This window comes from Physella acuta, unplaced genomic scaffold (assembly GCF_028476545.2).
Source record: "Physella acuta isolate Inbredline_101_S28 unplaced genomic scaffold, ASM2847654v3 ptg000102l, whole genome shotgun sequence".
NCBI lineage: Eukaryota > Metazoa > Mollusca > Gastropoda > Physidae > Physella > Physella acuta.
This window is the reverse complement of record NW_026731622.1, coordinates 102,787-119,367: the sequence shown is the minus strand read 5'-3', so window position 1 is coordinate 119,367 and position 16,581 is coordinate 102,787. Positions and strand designations below refer to the sequence as shown.

The window sequence follows — 16,581 nt, the reverse complement described above, 5'->3', positions numbered from 1 at the left end:
AATTACATAATTAGCGGGGATTGATCAAGTGCAAATGTTGTAGGTATTTTACGGATAAGCTTGGAGTATTAAAATTGTTTATTAAATTGAAACAGGCGCGTTCGTTTAAGTGAGTGCAAAAGACTGTGAATAAGTTGGGGTACTATAGTCGTTCATTAAGCTAAAACAGGTGATTCCGCCCCGGGCGTTTATGTTCGCGTTAGTGTTTTCTTTGTGTTTAGGTGGGTTTGCGTTAGTGGTTGCGTTTTAATTTGGTTCGTTTTTGTTCTTTCTTTTTTCGTTTTTGTTTGTGTTTTTTTTGTTTGGGTTTGTATTTGTGTTTTTGGTTGGTTTTGCGTTTGGATTTGGTTTGTTTTCGTTTGCTTTTTTCGTTGATTTTTTTTTTGTTGGTATTGGTGTTTGTGGTTGGGTTTGTTGTTAGGTTTTTGTTTTCGTTTGCTTTTTTGTTTGTTTTTTCTTTGTGTTTGTATTGGTGTTTGTGGGTGTGGTTGTGTTTGTTGTTAAGTTTTTGTTTTCGTTTGTATTTGTAATTGTGTTAGCGTTATGTTTGCGTTTTGTTGTTTTGGTTTTGGTTGGTTGTGGTTTGGGTGGGCAATGCCGGGTTTATGATGATTACTAAACACACAGGTAATGGTCTTTAACAGAAAGGTTTTTCACAGAAGCCAGAGCAGGGCCTGGCCGGGACGGCTAGTCTAATATATAAAGCTCAGTTCTGTATGTAACGCATATGTTTGTCGATGGTCTTGGATGGATTTAAGTGTTAGACAATTAGCGTGCGCATTTGTCTAAATTTATGAGTTAAAAAATTACTATTGAAAGTGTTGGGAAATCATTTTCATTTTTCAAATTACAGTAATAATTGTCGGCATGTTCATTTAACACAAGTTTAAAAAAAAATATCATCTTTTACAACAATTCTAATCATGTCTTTATTTAGTCCTATAGCACTTACTTCCCTTTGATAAATTAGGAAAACACAATTACTTCCCTTTATAAAACCATTGCATTTTGTGAAAAGTATTTACTTTTTAATTACTTTGTTTTGGTGTTGGGAAAAAAAAATAATTACATAATTAGCGGGGATTGATCAAGTGCAAATGTTGTAGGTATTTTACGGATAAGCTTGGAGTATTATAATTGTTCATCAAATTGAAACAGGCGCGTTCGTTTAAGTGAGTGCAAAAGACTATGAATAAGTTGGGGTACTATAGTCGTTCATTAAGCTAAAACAGGTGATTCCGCCCCGGGCGTTTATGTTCGCGTTAGTGTTTTCTTTGTGTTTAGGTGGGTTTGCGTTAGTGGTTGCGTTTTGATTTGGTTCGTTTTTGTTCTTTCTTTTTTCGTTTTTGTTTGTGTTTTTTTCTTTGGGTTTGTATTTGTGTTTTTGGTTGGTTTTGCGTTTGGATTTGGTTTGTTTACGTTTGCTTTTTCGTTTTTTTTTTTTTTTTGTTGGTATTGGTGTTTGTGGTTGGGTTTGTTGTTAGCAGGGGCGGAACTACAGTGCCGCCAGACCCCGCAATGCGGGGGGGCCCACGACGTTTAGGGGCCCAATTCCGACCAAAAAAACAATGAATTTTCTTTTCATAAATAATGTTTTTCGTGCACCTTGATAGTAGTTTTGTAAAAAACAAACAGGTCTACTGTAGCTGTGATTGTTCTACAGTAACTAACACACACTGTTGCGTAGAAAAATATAAAATCTACAAGAGCTCTGCTTTGAAAGATAGGCAAACGTTCACACTACTTCCATGACTTACTGCCCTTCATTAAAACACAAGTGCCCACAAAGCTCATTTAAATAGTTTTGTACTATGTAAATTAAAGAGCCATTTATTCTCTTATTTATTATTTAAATGAGGCATACTAAAGAATTCTATAGCTATAAAAATGAATGTATTCAAAACTATTAATATAAATACAAAAAAATCATAAAAATAAACATAACGCGAGAAACCATTGCAAAATCAAGCTTACGTGTTTATATAATTTTGACCAGCCAACATTATTTGGCAATTTTCGGTAACCATAAAACGTAATACAAACATTTGTAAAACACGATTTTATTAAAAAAAAAAAAAATAACAAAAAAAAAAGAAAAAAAAATGTAAAACACGATTATTACGGGCCCGAAATGAGTTCGGACTTATTCTTACCTGGTTCGTTATCTCAGAGTGGTTATATATTGCTATAAAATTGATTAAAATACTCAGGTAATACACTATTTAAAATTTAGTGGAGCGGGCTACTTAGGTATATATATATATATATATATATATATATATATATATATATATATATATATATATATATATATATATGTTACCGAGTCTATTTGCTTGTAGTGCCAAATGTTACCGATTTCACTGCTGACAGAGCCAAGTGTTACCGAGTGTATTTACTCGTGCTACCTTTGACCAGCACACAACATCGACCACAATATAGATACTCGGAAATGCAGGTTTACATTGATCTCTTTATTACATGAATCAATAGAAATGCTCCACATAAAAATGCATCAATGTTCCACAAGAATACAATGAACCAACTGACCCCCACTGTCCTCACTAGTCCTCACATAACAGAATGCACGTGTCCCTAATTCCTATCCTCACATAACACACACGTCTACACCGTTCAATAACCAACTTGATACTCCCGTTCTCAACTGTCTCCTTCCTATATTATCTCCTCGTATTCGTAATCGTATTCGTAATCGATTCTAATCGTTGCATCAGAATATTAATTGCGCAGCTCTGTCGTACAATCCGATTATTAGACCACCTGCACTGTTGCGTCAGCCCAGTTTGGCCTTGGTCATGTCAAAGTTGACAGACTGTAATACGTTCTTATCGTCCCTGGTAACTCCACTAGTTACATATATATATATATATATATATATATATATATATATATATATATACATATATATATATATATATATATATATATATATATATATATATATATACATATATATATATATACATATAGGGGGGGGGCCCAAAATTTTTTTTTGCGGGGGAGCCTTTTTTTTCTAGTTCCGCCACTGGTTGTTAGGTTTTTGTTTTCGTTTGCTTTTTTGTTTGTTTTTTCTTTGTGTTTGTATTGGTGTTTGTGGTTGTGGTTGGGTTTGTTGTTAGGTTTTTGTTTGTGTTTGTATTTGTAGTTGTGTTAGCGTTATGTTTGCGTTTCACACAGGTAATGGTCTTTAACAGAAAGGTTTTTCACAGAAGCCAGAGCAGGGCCTGGCCGGGACGGCTAGTAAAATATATTTTGTAATTGTTTTTATTCGGATAGACTAAACATCGAGAATTTTCATGGCTAGGCACCAGACTGTGTTATAGATGACACTTTCAGAGGGTTTTGATCAGACAGGGGCGTCACTTGGTGGGCTGCGATTTAGTGGGGTGTCAATTGGTGGGCTGCGATTTAGTGGGGTGTCTTTTGGTGGGGTGCAATTTAGTGGGGTGTCACTTGGTGGGCTTCGATTTAGTGGGGTGTCAATTGGTGGGGTGCGAGTTAGTGGGGTGTCTTTTGGTGGGGTGCAATTTAGTGGGGTGTCAATTGGTGGGGTGCGATTTAGTGGGGTGTCTTTTGGTGGGGTGCAATTTAGTGGGGTGTCTTTTGGTGGGGTGCAATTTAGTGGGGTGTCTTTTGGTGGGCTGCGATTTAGTGGGGTGTCACTTGGTGGGGTGCAATTTAGTGGGGTGTCAATTGGTGGGCTGCGATTTAGTGGGGTGTCAATTGGTGGGGTGTAATTCAGTTGGGTGTCACTTGGTGGAGTTTCAAATGGTAGGGCTATCACTTGGCAGAGTGTTATTTAGTGGGGTGTAACTTGGTTGGGTGTTATTTGGTGGGGTGTCTCTTGATGAGGTGTCACTTGTTGGGTTGATGCTTGGGGAGGGGGGTGGGGGCGTTGCTTTCTGGGGCGTGACCAATTTGCGACAGAACCACAGCAGTGCAACTGATCTCAGACTTAGGTTCAGAAGATTTTAATACTACAAGAAATTTAATCGTGGCTTCACTCAGCTCTAATGAGTACCCAACATTAACTGAGGAAGGAGGAGATTGGTTTCCTTTCACCTTGTGCAACAATCTTATAGAGATGTAAAGCTCTAAAGGTCTCAGGTGTGATCAGCATTAAACAATTGTTTCAGTTTTACTAATTAATTAAATCAATTTCATCCATAATTCTTATTCCATCTCATTTTACCTGTTGCTTTGACAAACAAATGGAAACAAAAATCTCGACTTTACCAATTTTCCTCCTTACTTACCATTAACTTTTTTTGTAGTGAAAAATCTATCTGCATAGTCTTGTCAGTTTAATGCAAGTCAGAATTCCCACTGTAATAGTAGAGACCACTGTTCCATTTTTCATGGGACTGACAATTAAAGCTCATTGGGAATAATAAAATATATATTCACCATTTTCGTATGGGAAGTGGCATGCAAAACTGCTATCTGGTCTTTTGTTTGGGTCTGTATGACGTCCAAGAGGCCACTAAGCTCTGATTCCAGCCAGACTCACATACACCAGCTGGACATAGGGCTGACCACACTATTCTTTCATACACCCTGGGTCCCAAAGACAATTGAACTCTACTACTTCTTATACCCTACTGACCCTATTCTCAGATCCAAAATAGTAACTCATTACAGACACTGCTTTTAACAGCTTATAACAAAGACTGTGTTTAGTTTAAGTACACACACTCTCTCTCTCTCTAAATTCATAAACAAAACAAAATATTCAATGTGAATTTAATTTTCTAGATAACATATGACAGATCTTAAAATTTGCTGCAGTGCTTTATAATACACTTAATAGGTTCTTAGCTATGTTTCTGATCACAAAAATACTAACATATTATTCTAGAATAAATTAAATTTCCGGTCCTTACTTTAAAATTATGGATTATAATAATTGTTCTTTTTTTTAAATTATGGTTAAAACTTTTGTTATATTTTCTGGTTCTAAGCATTTAAAAAATCTTATTTTTAAGAAAATCATGTACCATCTTAACAAATTATTAATTTTTTCTTGAATAAATTACATTCATTAAAACATAAATCATTAAAAATATGGAATGGAAATATAGTTATGGAAATCTTTTAAAAACTAAAGGTAAACCACTTAGATTACAAAACCCACCAGTTATGTCTACAACTAGCTAATCTATCAGTTAGAGGAAAAAATTCTTAGAAATATATCACCAAAAATGAAAACAAAATACATGTAAAAAGGATTCACAAAGATATGTACAATTATTTATAAAATAAAACATTTGGCATGTAAGAATTACAACAAGATCAGTAAAATAACAGGCAACACTGTACACAAATTTACACTCACAAATTATATCACAAATATGATCAAAATGTATATCAAGTAAATGTATGTCAAAATACGTCTCAGCAGTATGAGTACACATGGCTATACTTGCATAAAGTGTACATATAAATAATATTTCTACACTTATCTATAAGGAAAGACAAAGTGCTAAGTTAGACACTTCTAAGAGTGCCTGTAAAGTTAATGTTTTTTTTATAACTGAAACAAGCATTTTTTTTTAAACTGTAAAAGGTTTTTCCAAAATAGTTTGGATTTTCTTAAAGAATAAAGTATAATTGTATCCTTCCTAAGGCACTTAGCTGTAAGAGCAAATAAAAAGTTTGTTGGAAATTATTAAAATATCTGGAGTCATGTCGTGATTAAAAAAAAAGCTCAACAAGTTTGGTCACACTGGTACATTTGGCCTAAAAGTTTTCAAAATGGTGTTCAAACATGGCCTTGGTGACCTTGCTGGTGTCAACACATGCCCGCTCCACACCTTTGGTCACACCTGGTGGTCCACAGCTGAACACGCCCACTTTTCTTGTCTGGGGAACAAAGCAGGATTATTTTAAGGGAGGCGATTTGGTCGTACAGTGGGTAAAGTACTTTCTCAAACTAACTGTCTATAGGGTAGATGAAGTAGAGTGCATTTATTTAAATCAATTTTAGTTTTCCAAAACTTATCACTAACATTCAGACATTGATTGGCTTTCTATGATTCAAACAGCTTCACCCTCCACCTGTATGATGTACTTTACAGTCTACAAACCTAAATAGATCCTCCCTTATGCAGCAAAGTAGATCAAAGAAAACCTTTACGTAACACGTACCTGTGGGTGAGCCCTATGGACAGCGTCCATGATTTTGTTCATCTGAGGCCGACCAAAATGTGTCGTGGCCTTCAGACCTGTGAAAACACTTCTCCCCCCATTCATCTTCTGGAAATGTTCCTCAAAAATATACTGAAAGAAAAAACATTGGAAAAGTTAGAATCTTTGCTAAAAAATATTTTAAATTTAAATAACTGTTTTTTCTTAAATAAAACTGAATTGTTGGTAAATCAGTGGTGAACTATATATCACAATATATTTGTGACTGACAAAGAGGCAATAGGTTTTGATATATTGTAGCATTGACTCACTCTTATAATTAATTTATTATCCTCTCATAATTTGGGTTTATACATTTCCATGACGTACCACACATATTTCAACACACCAGTAAGGATTTACCACTAAAACCTCTACTACATTACAAAATCATCACAATAAAATCTTAATAGAAATACAACTCTACCAACCTAATATAAACTTACCAGTAATAAAGTGCTACCAACTAATCAAGAACTCACCAGTAAGGAATTCCTCAGATCAAAGTTCTGAAAGAACTGTGTGATGAAGATGTCAATGGATGCTACCAACTAATTAAAAACTCACCAGTAAGGAGGTGCCGACAACTAATTAAAAACTCATCAGTAACGAGGTCCTAAGATCAAAGTTCTGAAAGAACTGTGTGATGAAGATGTCTATGGATGCTACCAACTAATTAAAAACTCACCAGTAAGGAGGTCCTAAGATCAAAGTTCTGAAAGAACTGTGTGATGAAGATGTCTATAGACACCATGCCCTCGGTGTCGATCTCCTCCACCTCCCTCAGGATGTCAATCAGCCACTCAAAATGGCGCTGGCTGCCAGTGATCCAGATGAAATACAGCTGCAAAAAATTAGCACACTTGTTAGATGGATTCTTTATGTCTAGTAAAGTACTATTTCGAAACTGCTAGTCCAAAGGGCAGTTGAAGTAGAGTTCACCTGTTTCAGTGACCCCTAACATAACTCAGGTACCCACCTAAGCTGGGTGGAATCAGGGATGTTCTACTGACAATAACCCAGGATTCTTACTCTAGACATTTGGGTTGGCAGTCAGAAGAACTACTGCTTTAATAACATAGCAAAACACATATTTATAAGAGTTAAAATTTCAATTCATTATATAGATAGAATCCCTTAGGACTTAACTATGTAGTTGCTAACAGATGTTCAGTAGGCTTATGTTGCCATAAAATATGTTATGTTAAATTAAGTGTGGTATATAAAAACAGATTTTAAAGAAGAGTGGATTTTTGTCAGAACTACTGTATGTATTGGTGTTTGTGCCACATAAATATGGTCCATATTAAACATTCTTATACAGCATGATCTTTATTTCAAGATCTGTATTGAGGCAGAGGCGTAGCTACCCTTTCCGGCGCCCGGGGACAAACTTTCGATTTGCACCCCCATCCAACTTTTCATTTGCACCTCCCTCAAACTTTCAAACTTTCAATTTGGCCCCCCCCCCCCCTAAAGTCGGCGCCCGGGGACATATGTCCCCCCGCTACGCCTCTTTATTGAGGAGACACTTTTTACAAGGTACCCACTCTTTACAAGGTACCCACTCTTTACAAGGTACCCACTTTTTACAAGGTACCCACTCTTGACAAGGTGCCCACTTTTTACAAAGTACCCACTCTTTACAAAGTACCCACTCTTTACAAGGTACCCACTCTTGACAAGGTACCCACTTTTTACTAAGTACCCACTTTTTCCAAAGTACCCACTCTTTCCAAAGTACCCATTCTTTACAAAGTACCCACTCTTTACAAGGTACCCACTCTTTACAAGGTACCCACTCTTTACAAGGTACCCACTCTTTACAAGGTACCCACTCTTTACAAGGTACCCACTCTTTACAAGGTACCCACTCTTTACAAGGTACCCACAACACATGGAGCAACTAAAATATTTGGCTTGCACAGATAGACAAGAGGGCACAGATGTCATCTCACCTTCTGACATTTGACCTTGTATCTCATGTTGATGGATGACATGTGGACAAAGTCTTTCAGGATGGAGGCGTAGGGGGTGACCCCAATACCAGCTCCCACCAGTACGCTGACATCATACTGGTACCAGTCCTGTTGGCCAGCTCCATAGGGGCCATCTAGGTACAGCTGAGGGTGGGGGGGGGGGGGGGCATGTGACACATTAAGTCAGGTGCAATGTGATATATTTAGTCAGATAAGAGCAATGTGATACATTTAGTCAGATAGGAACAATGTGATACATTAAGTCAGATAGGTGCAATGGGATAAATTTGTTGAGGTTAAGATACGGGCTATGTGGTGTTTGATCAGATAATTTCAAATAATTAAATGAGATCTAATAAAAATTTAGAGATATAAATTAATAGCAATAAACACATAATATTTTTCTAATGGTAACAATTAAATCAAATAAATCAAATAAGACACAAACCTATAGACATAAAGTCAATGAGCTGAGTCCTATGAGTATGGCCAAACAAGCCCAATCACTCTAATGCACAATCATCTTAACAAACTCATCATAAATGATATTTTAGTTAGTTATAAGTTTGTATGTGGTGGATTGTATGGTACATGAAGTAGAGTTCACCTGTTTCTGTGACCTCAGCATATAAAGGGATAGCGTTATAGATACTATGCCCAGCCGCCTTTGCTAGGTAATCTCATGGATATACAACAAGAGTTTATAATTAGCAGTTAGTGCGCAGAGTTTCTTCAAGGCATCTCTTCGACCTCCTGAAGAAAGTCTAACCCCCCCCCCCCCTCCCCCCCTCGAACAAAATGGAATTTATATAGAAAATATATACTTTTACCAGTGTCCGCCCCCAAAAATATCAAGTGCTATAGAGAAAAAAATCTGTCAGATACACTGTAAGATACAAATACCAAACACAGCTACAGACATTAGGGTAGTTCTTGCTGCTCTTGTTTGATGTAAATAATGAGATACAAATACCAAACACAGCTACAGACCTTTGGGTAGTTCTTGCTGCTCTTGTCATCATCAAATATGTGCCTCAGGTTCCAGGTCCACGGTCCCAGGGCTCGGATGTGGAGCTTCAGGGTGTCCTCATGTGGGGCAGAGGTCAAGGTGAATGGGTGGTACTCATCTTTACCTTGTGCCAGGCAGGCTATGCGCACCCACTGGCCAGATTTGTATTCAAATCTTGGGGGTCGTTTGAATTCTATCATAGTCACGTCTAAATGGGAAAAGGGGGTAATACGAATTACTTATAATTAATCAAAACATTTTCATCTTTTATGATATTGAAAATCCTATCAGACTCATCTGTATGAGGTGGTAGGGTGGGGGGTTATAAAATGTTATAAAACATTTAAATATTTGAGGTCATTTAAATTCTACCAGTTGGATCCGTAGAGGAGGCAATACATTTTTAAAACTATTGATAATTAAATAATCAAATCAACTATTCTTTATGATGAGCCAGAGCTCTAGTGTATGAATGTAAAGGAAGTGTTCCAATACCTGAGGGTAGGTTTTGTGCCTTAAAGATGTGAGCAGATTAATGATTGTAAAGGAAGTGTTTCAATACCTGAGGGTAGGTTTTGTGCCTTTAAGATGTGAGCAGGTTAATGAATGTAAAGGAAATGTTCTAATACCTGAGGGTAGGTTTTGTGCCTTTAAGATGCAGATCTCAGTTTTCTTGCGGCTGAGAGAGATGAGCTTGTCGAGTGTGAACAAGATGGCGGGGCCGGTCAGGTAGGCAAAGAACATCGGCTTCTGTACGACCACGGTGGCGCCGTGGATGATGGTCAGCACGTACAGGGCAATGAACAGCTTGTGGGTCATCCAGAAGAGGGTGAAGATGTGGCGCCTGGCAATCTGGGTGGCAAACGTGTACAGGACACACAGGACTAGGACTAGCAGGACCCCAGTAAAACCTGGTAAAAAAAACAATTACATTTTTTTTTCTTAGTTGGTAAGACGGGACAGAAGACTTAGAGAAGAATTTTTAAACATGTATAAAGTAGCCGATAAATTTTAAATTAAAAAAAAATATGCTAAAAATAGAAACTGATAATTTACCTGGCATGGTTCCAAAGACCCATTCTTGGAATGTGAGAGGTATTTCATTCCTACAAAAGATAACATTTTGCTTAAAATTATTTTCAAATAAATTATTAAGTATTTTTACTTTTTGGAAATTCATAAAGACTAGGCTTGTAAAAATACACAGGTGTTACCTTCTACATACACACATATTTGTACACTATTTAAAACTGTGTTTGTACACTTACCTGAAGACCAAGCTTGTAAAAATACACAGGTATTTGGTGGGCTGAGAGACAAGGTGATAAAAGTTGAAGCTGTAGCCAATGACGTGAATAGCTGCAGGTACATCAAGATCAAATAATCAGACTTAAAATTTGGTCGCAATGTTATTTGCGTTTTTGGATTCAATTGATTAAAGTGTTCTTCAACAAGTACACAAAAAAATCCAAGGAAACATTAAAAATTCTGAAGAAAGCAAAACAATAGCTGGCAAGAAGACTGAAGATTATTACTATTATTAGGGTAGGCATTAAGGTAAATTTAAAGAAAAGATTGTTTAGGTAGCAAAATTGCTGAACAATGATTCAGGTATAAACATTCTTAAATTAAAAATAGATTCATTAAAAAAACAAATGAAACAGTTGGTTAGCGCAGACATGAGTTACCTGAGAAGAATAAAGCTGTCCAGGCGACAACCTTATGGAATGAGATGTGTGAGTCAAACGGAATGAACAAGTTCAAGGCTGTTGACCTCAGGTATGTGATTGTGTTCCGGCACATGGTCAGCAGTAGAAAACTGGGAAATGGAAACAGTTGTTGTATTACATGGTGACTGTTTCGTCTTGTAGCAAACATTAGTATAACAAAATATAATATCAATGTAAACAAAGTAAGTGTGATGATATGAAATACATGAGAGGTGTATATGTAAGACAAGAGTGCTGTGTGTGTGTGAGTGTGAGTGTGTACACCAAACTTTTGTGTTGCTAGGAATTGTTGTGTCCGGGTTTGTTGATGTGTGCTGTTGTATTTCTTAAAAAAAAAACAATTCAAAAAACAACTGCCTACAATGCAGATTTTTAAAAACAACTACCTAAAAAAATCTACCTAAATTATTTAAATACGATTTAATAAAACAAAACGTTTTTATTATGTGTGTAATTGTTTTTAAAACTGCCTAAATGATAGAATGAGAAGTAAAACTACCTGAATGTGAAGATGAGATTTACCTGAAAGTGAAAATGAGATTTACCTGAAAGTGAAAATGAGATTTACCTGAATGTGAAAGACATAGCAGCAGCAGCACCACGTGTAAAGCTGATGCCATAACTCATCAGTTTCCTGAAGCCTGAGTGTTCCTGTTCCACTGTGTAGTCTGTGTAAAATGGTGGTTACAAATAGTTTTAGATTCTGAAACAACTCTTTTTTTTCTTTTTATAAATGGCTTCAATTTAGTTTTATATAAGAAGATATCTGATGGATACCCAAATCAAGTAAAGGAGAATAAAGGTGGCTGTGCATAGTGTTAACCACACTAATCCTTCAAATGCTGAGGTCAATGAAACAGTTGAACTCTACATCAACTGCGATGTGGACCACCAGGTTGAAAAAGGTACTTACCTTTTTTTTTAGAAGCTAACTACTTAAATTTTTTAATAACTATTAAATAGTTTGTTTTAAAACTAAAAATTTGTATTAAAAAATGACTTTAAATTTTGTAATCTAAACTCACAATAAAACCTTTCAGCAAACAGCCCGACACAGACGCCATAAAACAGGATGAGGAAGAAGATGTGCTGCCTGTAGTTCTCAATAAAGTGTTTGACCAGCTTCATCTTGGCCTTGACAGGCGTGTACGTCTCCCTCACAGCCTCAAACTTCTTAACCAGCTTGGACCCTCCTCCATTCTCCAGCCCTGACAGGGATGCCATTGACCCCCTCTTGCGCATGTCACTGTCACTGCTGATGACAACACAATTGGACTGAGATTACTTCCCCTATTTCTACTTTCCTTACAGACAAAACTGGCTCAAATGTTGCTCATAAGTTAGGTAGATAACAACATGATGAAGATTCAATGCTGTTCTCCCTTAAATTGCCAACCCCAAAATGTGTGTATTTTCATCAGGCATTTGATTTCCATTGCACCACCTGTTGGGATATTGGGGTACCTTGGACAAAAGACAACCTAGTCTTGTGAGTTGGTGTATAGAGAACACATTTTAAGCTAGACTTTATCTCCCCTAAAGAAATTACTATACAGTATTTACTGCAGAATGTAAAAAATGTGCACTAGTTTCAGAAAACCAGGTAGGCTTGTCTTACTATGTAGCCAACATTAACTAGCCAAATAATGTGAAGGATAAAAGTAACATAAACAAACCTTTTCTTGGGTGATTTTGGCAGCACATTTGACAAACCTGAAGATGTACAATTTTCTTAATTAACCAAACAACAGATACAGTTTAAAAACCATATATGACTTTATGGATGAGTTGCAGAGTAGGTGTATGATTCTTATTGATCAAGTTTAGGTACACAGTAGCTTGCTGAACATTACATTAAGCAGAAAAATAAAAAATATGAAAAGTAATAGTTCAAATTAAACCCATGAACAATAATTTATTTGAGGAAGTGCTATTTGAGTGCATATAAAATAATTTTTTTTTAAATATAAAAAAACATCCACTTACCCTTCCAATCAAAAGAAGAGTGTGATAATTTATTCATCTCAGGTGAGAGCAGGTGGACAAAGTCCTCAAAGGTGTATTTCTCCTTGGGTTCCATCCCAGACTGGCTACACAGAGACTCCACCAGCAGGTTGACATCCTCGTAGTCCAGGTTGCTCTGGGCCAGCTCCAGCAGGGACCTGCAGTACACACCAGACTTTTAAGTTAGACTTTTGATTACACAGCTCTGTACCAGCACACATCAGACTTTTAAGATCAGACTTTTAAGATCAGACTTTTAAGCTAGACTTTTAAGACCAGACTTTTAAGACCAGACTTTTAAGTTAGACTTTTAAGACTAGACTTTTAAGACCAGACTTTTAAGACAAGACTTTTAAGATCAGACTTTTAAGACCAGACTTTTAAGACCAGACTTTTAAGACCAGACTTTTAAGACCAGACTTTTAAAACCAGACTTTTAAGATCAGACTTTTAAGATCAGACTTTTAAGACCAGACTTTTAAGATAGACTTTTAAGATCAGACTTTTAAGACCAGACTTTTAAGATAGACTTTTAAGATCAGACTTTTAAGATCAGACTTTCAAGACTAGACTTTTAAGACCAGACTTTTGAGACCAGACTTTTAAGACCAGACTTTTAAGACCAGACTTTTAAGACCAGACTTTTGAGACCAGACTTTTAAGACCAGACTTTTAAGACCAGACTTTTGAGACCAGACTTTTAAGACCAGACTTTTAAGACCAGACTTTTAAGACCAGACTTTTAAGACCAGACTTTTAAGACCAGACTTTTAAGACCAGACTTTTAAGACCAGACTTTTAAGACCAGACTTTTAATCTTCTGGCTCTGTGCTAGCACACCAGACTTTGATTACACAACTCTGAGGCAGCACACCAGACTTTGATTACATAGCTTTGTGCTAGCACACATCAGACATTTAAATACATGATTCTGTTCTATAAAACCAAATCAAAATTTTTACTTACAAACATAAAATTAAATAAAATTCTTAAGTGGCCAAAATAGACCTGACCTAAACAATTTAAGAGATAACATAAACATTACCTGAACATTTGTCCAATCTGTTTCTGGCTCATGTAGCCTGTGCCATCTATATCATACATGTAGAACATGGTCTGGAGTTTCTCGTTGATTGAACCTGGAGGGAAACAATAAATATTTAAATTCTTTATTTCTAGATTCTCATTAACTAACCCTGAAGGGGGGAGAAATAGTTAAATTCTTTCATTCTAGATTCTCATTGATTGAACCTGGAGTAGGGGTTTTTGAGTCCCCTTAAATTGCCAATTAACATTTAAATGACTGGATACATGTTTCAGATACTGATGGTGCTGAGATTTAAGCTGATGGTGCTGACCTTTAGAGAAGAGGACCACAGCATTGAGGAACTCCCTAAAGGAAATGTAGCCGTTCCTATCGGAGTCAATCAGAGAGAAGAAGTGCTCCACAAACAGGGAGTTGGGCTTGATAGCCATGGCTTCAGCAAACTCTTCCTTAGACAGTTCAACCTGCAGGTGTAAAACATCATGTTTAGTTGTAAAGCAAGTACATCTTATCCATATTTATATGTACAGTAAATATGTTTGAACCACTTTTAGTTGGAGAAAAATACATTGTAATGTAATTTTTAAACACTCTTGTGTTATTATGATGAATGTTGTAGATCTGTTATATTACAAATAATTAGATTTTAAAATAGTCATCAGCATAAGTGTAGTTAGCTATTGTTTATAGATGTTAAAATTCAAATTTTTTGTACTTTTTTTTTACTTTATGTCAAATTTCTTTTTTGCAGTAGATTATTATTTAAGATTTAAAAAATAATATTTTAGATACAAATATAAGAATTTACAAAGCTCAAACCTCCATAATTTCCTGGCTATATTTCCTCATGTCCAGTTGTATGGTGTCAAAGTTAGGATTGTAATCCATATTAAATGCCTGTATAAAGATTATATTATTTTTAAGTGTTTTCACATTTCAAATACACAACTGTGGTAGTTAAAATCAAAACCAATGTAAACGCTGCAACATGCATTTTAAGTGACTAAAATTTGTAAATTAATATTATTTCTAAATGTAATAATTTAATTCAAATATACATATCAGTTGTCTATTTGAAATGACTGAAAGTGCTACCATCTTTAAATAGAAAAATTAGTTTATTATATTAGATAAGCCAATAGACAGTCAGCAATAACTAGTGCTGTAAAACACATTGTTTTGAGTGCACCAACCTCAGAGAAGACAGTCTTGAAGAACTTTTCCAGCATTTTGTTTCTTTTTTCCTTGGTCGTGGCAGCGTTGTACAGGTCTCGTAGCCTCAGCTCTATCACAGAGAAGTCTACGTTGTGGGTCTGGGCAAACGTACACAGCACCGTACAGAACTCATTTCTCATTGGCTCAGAGGGAAACTCAACAACCTGGTTAGGGTTAGAGGTCAGTTAGGGTTAACACTCACTGAATCAAAAAATCAAAACAAATATAGTAGAATATTCATCACTATGTTCAAAAAGCTTATCAACCCTACCATTTCAAAATTAAATGTATCATTACTATATCAATTAGCCCTACTAGTCATTGAAGTATCAAAGTCTAGCTTGATATGACATTTCAATCAAAGGTTTTAATTTAAGAAAGTACCAAGAATACTGTAGGTCTTTTCATGAACTTTTCATTCAAAATTTACTTAGAGTAGGACTACTTAGCAATAGCTACAAACACTTTTACAAGAAAAAGTATCATATTTATTTAGAATAGGCTACAAGCACACAAATAGAAAAAAGTTACAAATTTACATCAGACTGCAAAGAAAAAAAAAGGAAAAGAGTTTCAAATATAATTAGACTATAACCACAAATAGGACTATATGACAAATCCTAAAATTTACTTAAGACTACAAGCACAAATTGAAGTCCAACATTTTGATTTACCAGGTCATACTCTCTAGGCATGATAATGGCCAGAACATTTCTCTTTTTGTTGGAGCTCATCTTAATGGCAACGGTGGACAGGTAGCTGATTTTGATTGACCTAAAAATTTAATACAGTTATAAGCAGATTGTGTCATAGTATAAGATATACAACATTATTTTTTAACTCATGTCATCCTCTGTACTAAGAAAGTAAATTTTACTTTTTTATGAGAGCACCTCAATTAAAAACAAAATTTACTATCTAGCCACAAAATTAATTTTGGTCTTTCTTTGAATATATATTTTTCATTATATTTTACATCCTTATAGTTTGAAATTAATTTTATGGAAAAAATCTTACATTTTAATAATTTTTTGCCTAAGAAAATCCAAGTGAAAATACCTACATTAATTGCTAGTTGAAAGTAAAATATCTTTTTACCTGATGTGCATGCCGCTTGTTGCAAAGATCTCTAGACAACCTTTGTTGGTCAGATGTAGTTCCACTGATCTTGGCTCTACATCACAGCCTCGCCATTCCAAGGCATCATGCACTGTTATACAATCATTTAAACATTTATAGTTTGTATAAGGTGGTGTGGTTATGGGGTGGTGTGGTTATGGGGTGGTGACATTGTTTGTGTAGCATCCAAGCCATTCCAAGGCATCATGCACTGTTATACAATCATTTAAACATTTATAGTTTGTATAAGGTGGTGTGGTTATGGGGTGGTGT

At 35.7% G+C, this 16,581-nt stretch overlaps 1 protein-coding gene across 3 annotated transcripts in view; it reads right to left on the bottom strand.

The window, feature by feature from the left end:
* Nucleotides 1-4,773: 4,773 nt before the first annotated feature.
* The window catches only part of LOC131931082 (dual oxidase 1), a 48,860-nt gene continuing 37,052 nt past the window's right edge, over nt 4,774-16,581 (bottom strand). For all 3 annotated transcript variants that reach the window (XM_059287799.1, XM_059287791.1, XM_059287782.1), the window contains 19 exons: nt 16,288-16,399; nt 15,864-15,963; nt 15,168-15,353; nt 14,794-14,871; nt 14,288-14,438; nt 13,975-14,068; nt 12,912-13,087; nt 12,602-12,638; nt 11,951-12,180; nt 11,494-11,593; nt 10,884-11,014; nt 10,464-10,554; nt 10,252-10,301; nt 9,825-10,106; nt 9,177-9,403; nt 8,166-8,330; nt 6,896-7,051; nt 6,169-6,300; nt 4,774-5,883 (listed from right to left, as the gene is read on the bottom strand). In XM_059287799.1, the coding sequence (XP_059143782.1) occupies nt 5,761-5,883; nt 6,169-6,300; nt 6,896-7,051; nt 8,166-8,330; nt 9,177-9,403; nt 9,825-10,106; nt 10,252-10,301; nt 10,464-10,554; nt 10,884-11,014; nt 11,494-11,593; nt 11,951-12,180; nt 12,602-12,638; nt 12,912-13,087; nt 13,975-14,068; nt 14,288-14,438; nt 14,794-14,871; nt 15,168-15,353; nt 15,864-15,963; nt 16,288-16,399 (2,621 nt within the window). In that variant the 3' untranslated portion in view covers nt 4,774-5,760. The remainder of the gene's footprint in view (nt 5,884-6,168; nt 6,301-6,895; nt 7,052-8,165; nt 8,331-9,176; nt 9,404-9,824; nt 10,107-10,251; nt 10,302-10,463; nt 10,555-10,883; nt 11,015-11,493; nt 11,594-11,950; nt 12,181-12,601; nt 12,639-12,911; nt 13,088-13,974; nt 14,069-14,287; nt 14,439-14,793; nt 14,872-15,167; nt 15,354-15,863; nt 15,964-16,287; nt 16,400-16,581) is intronic.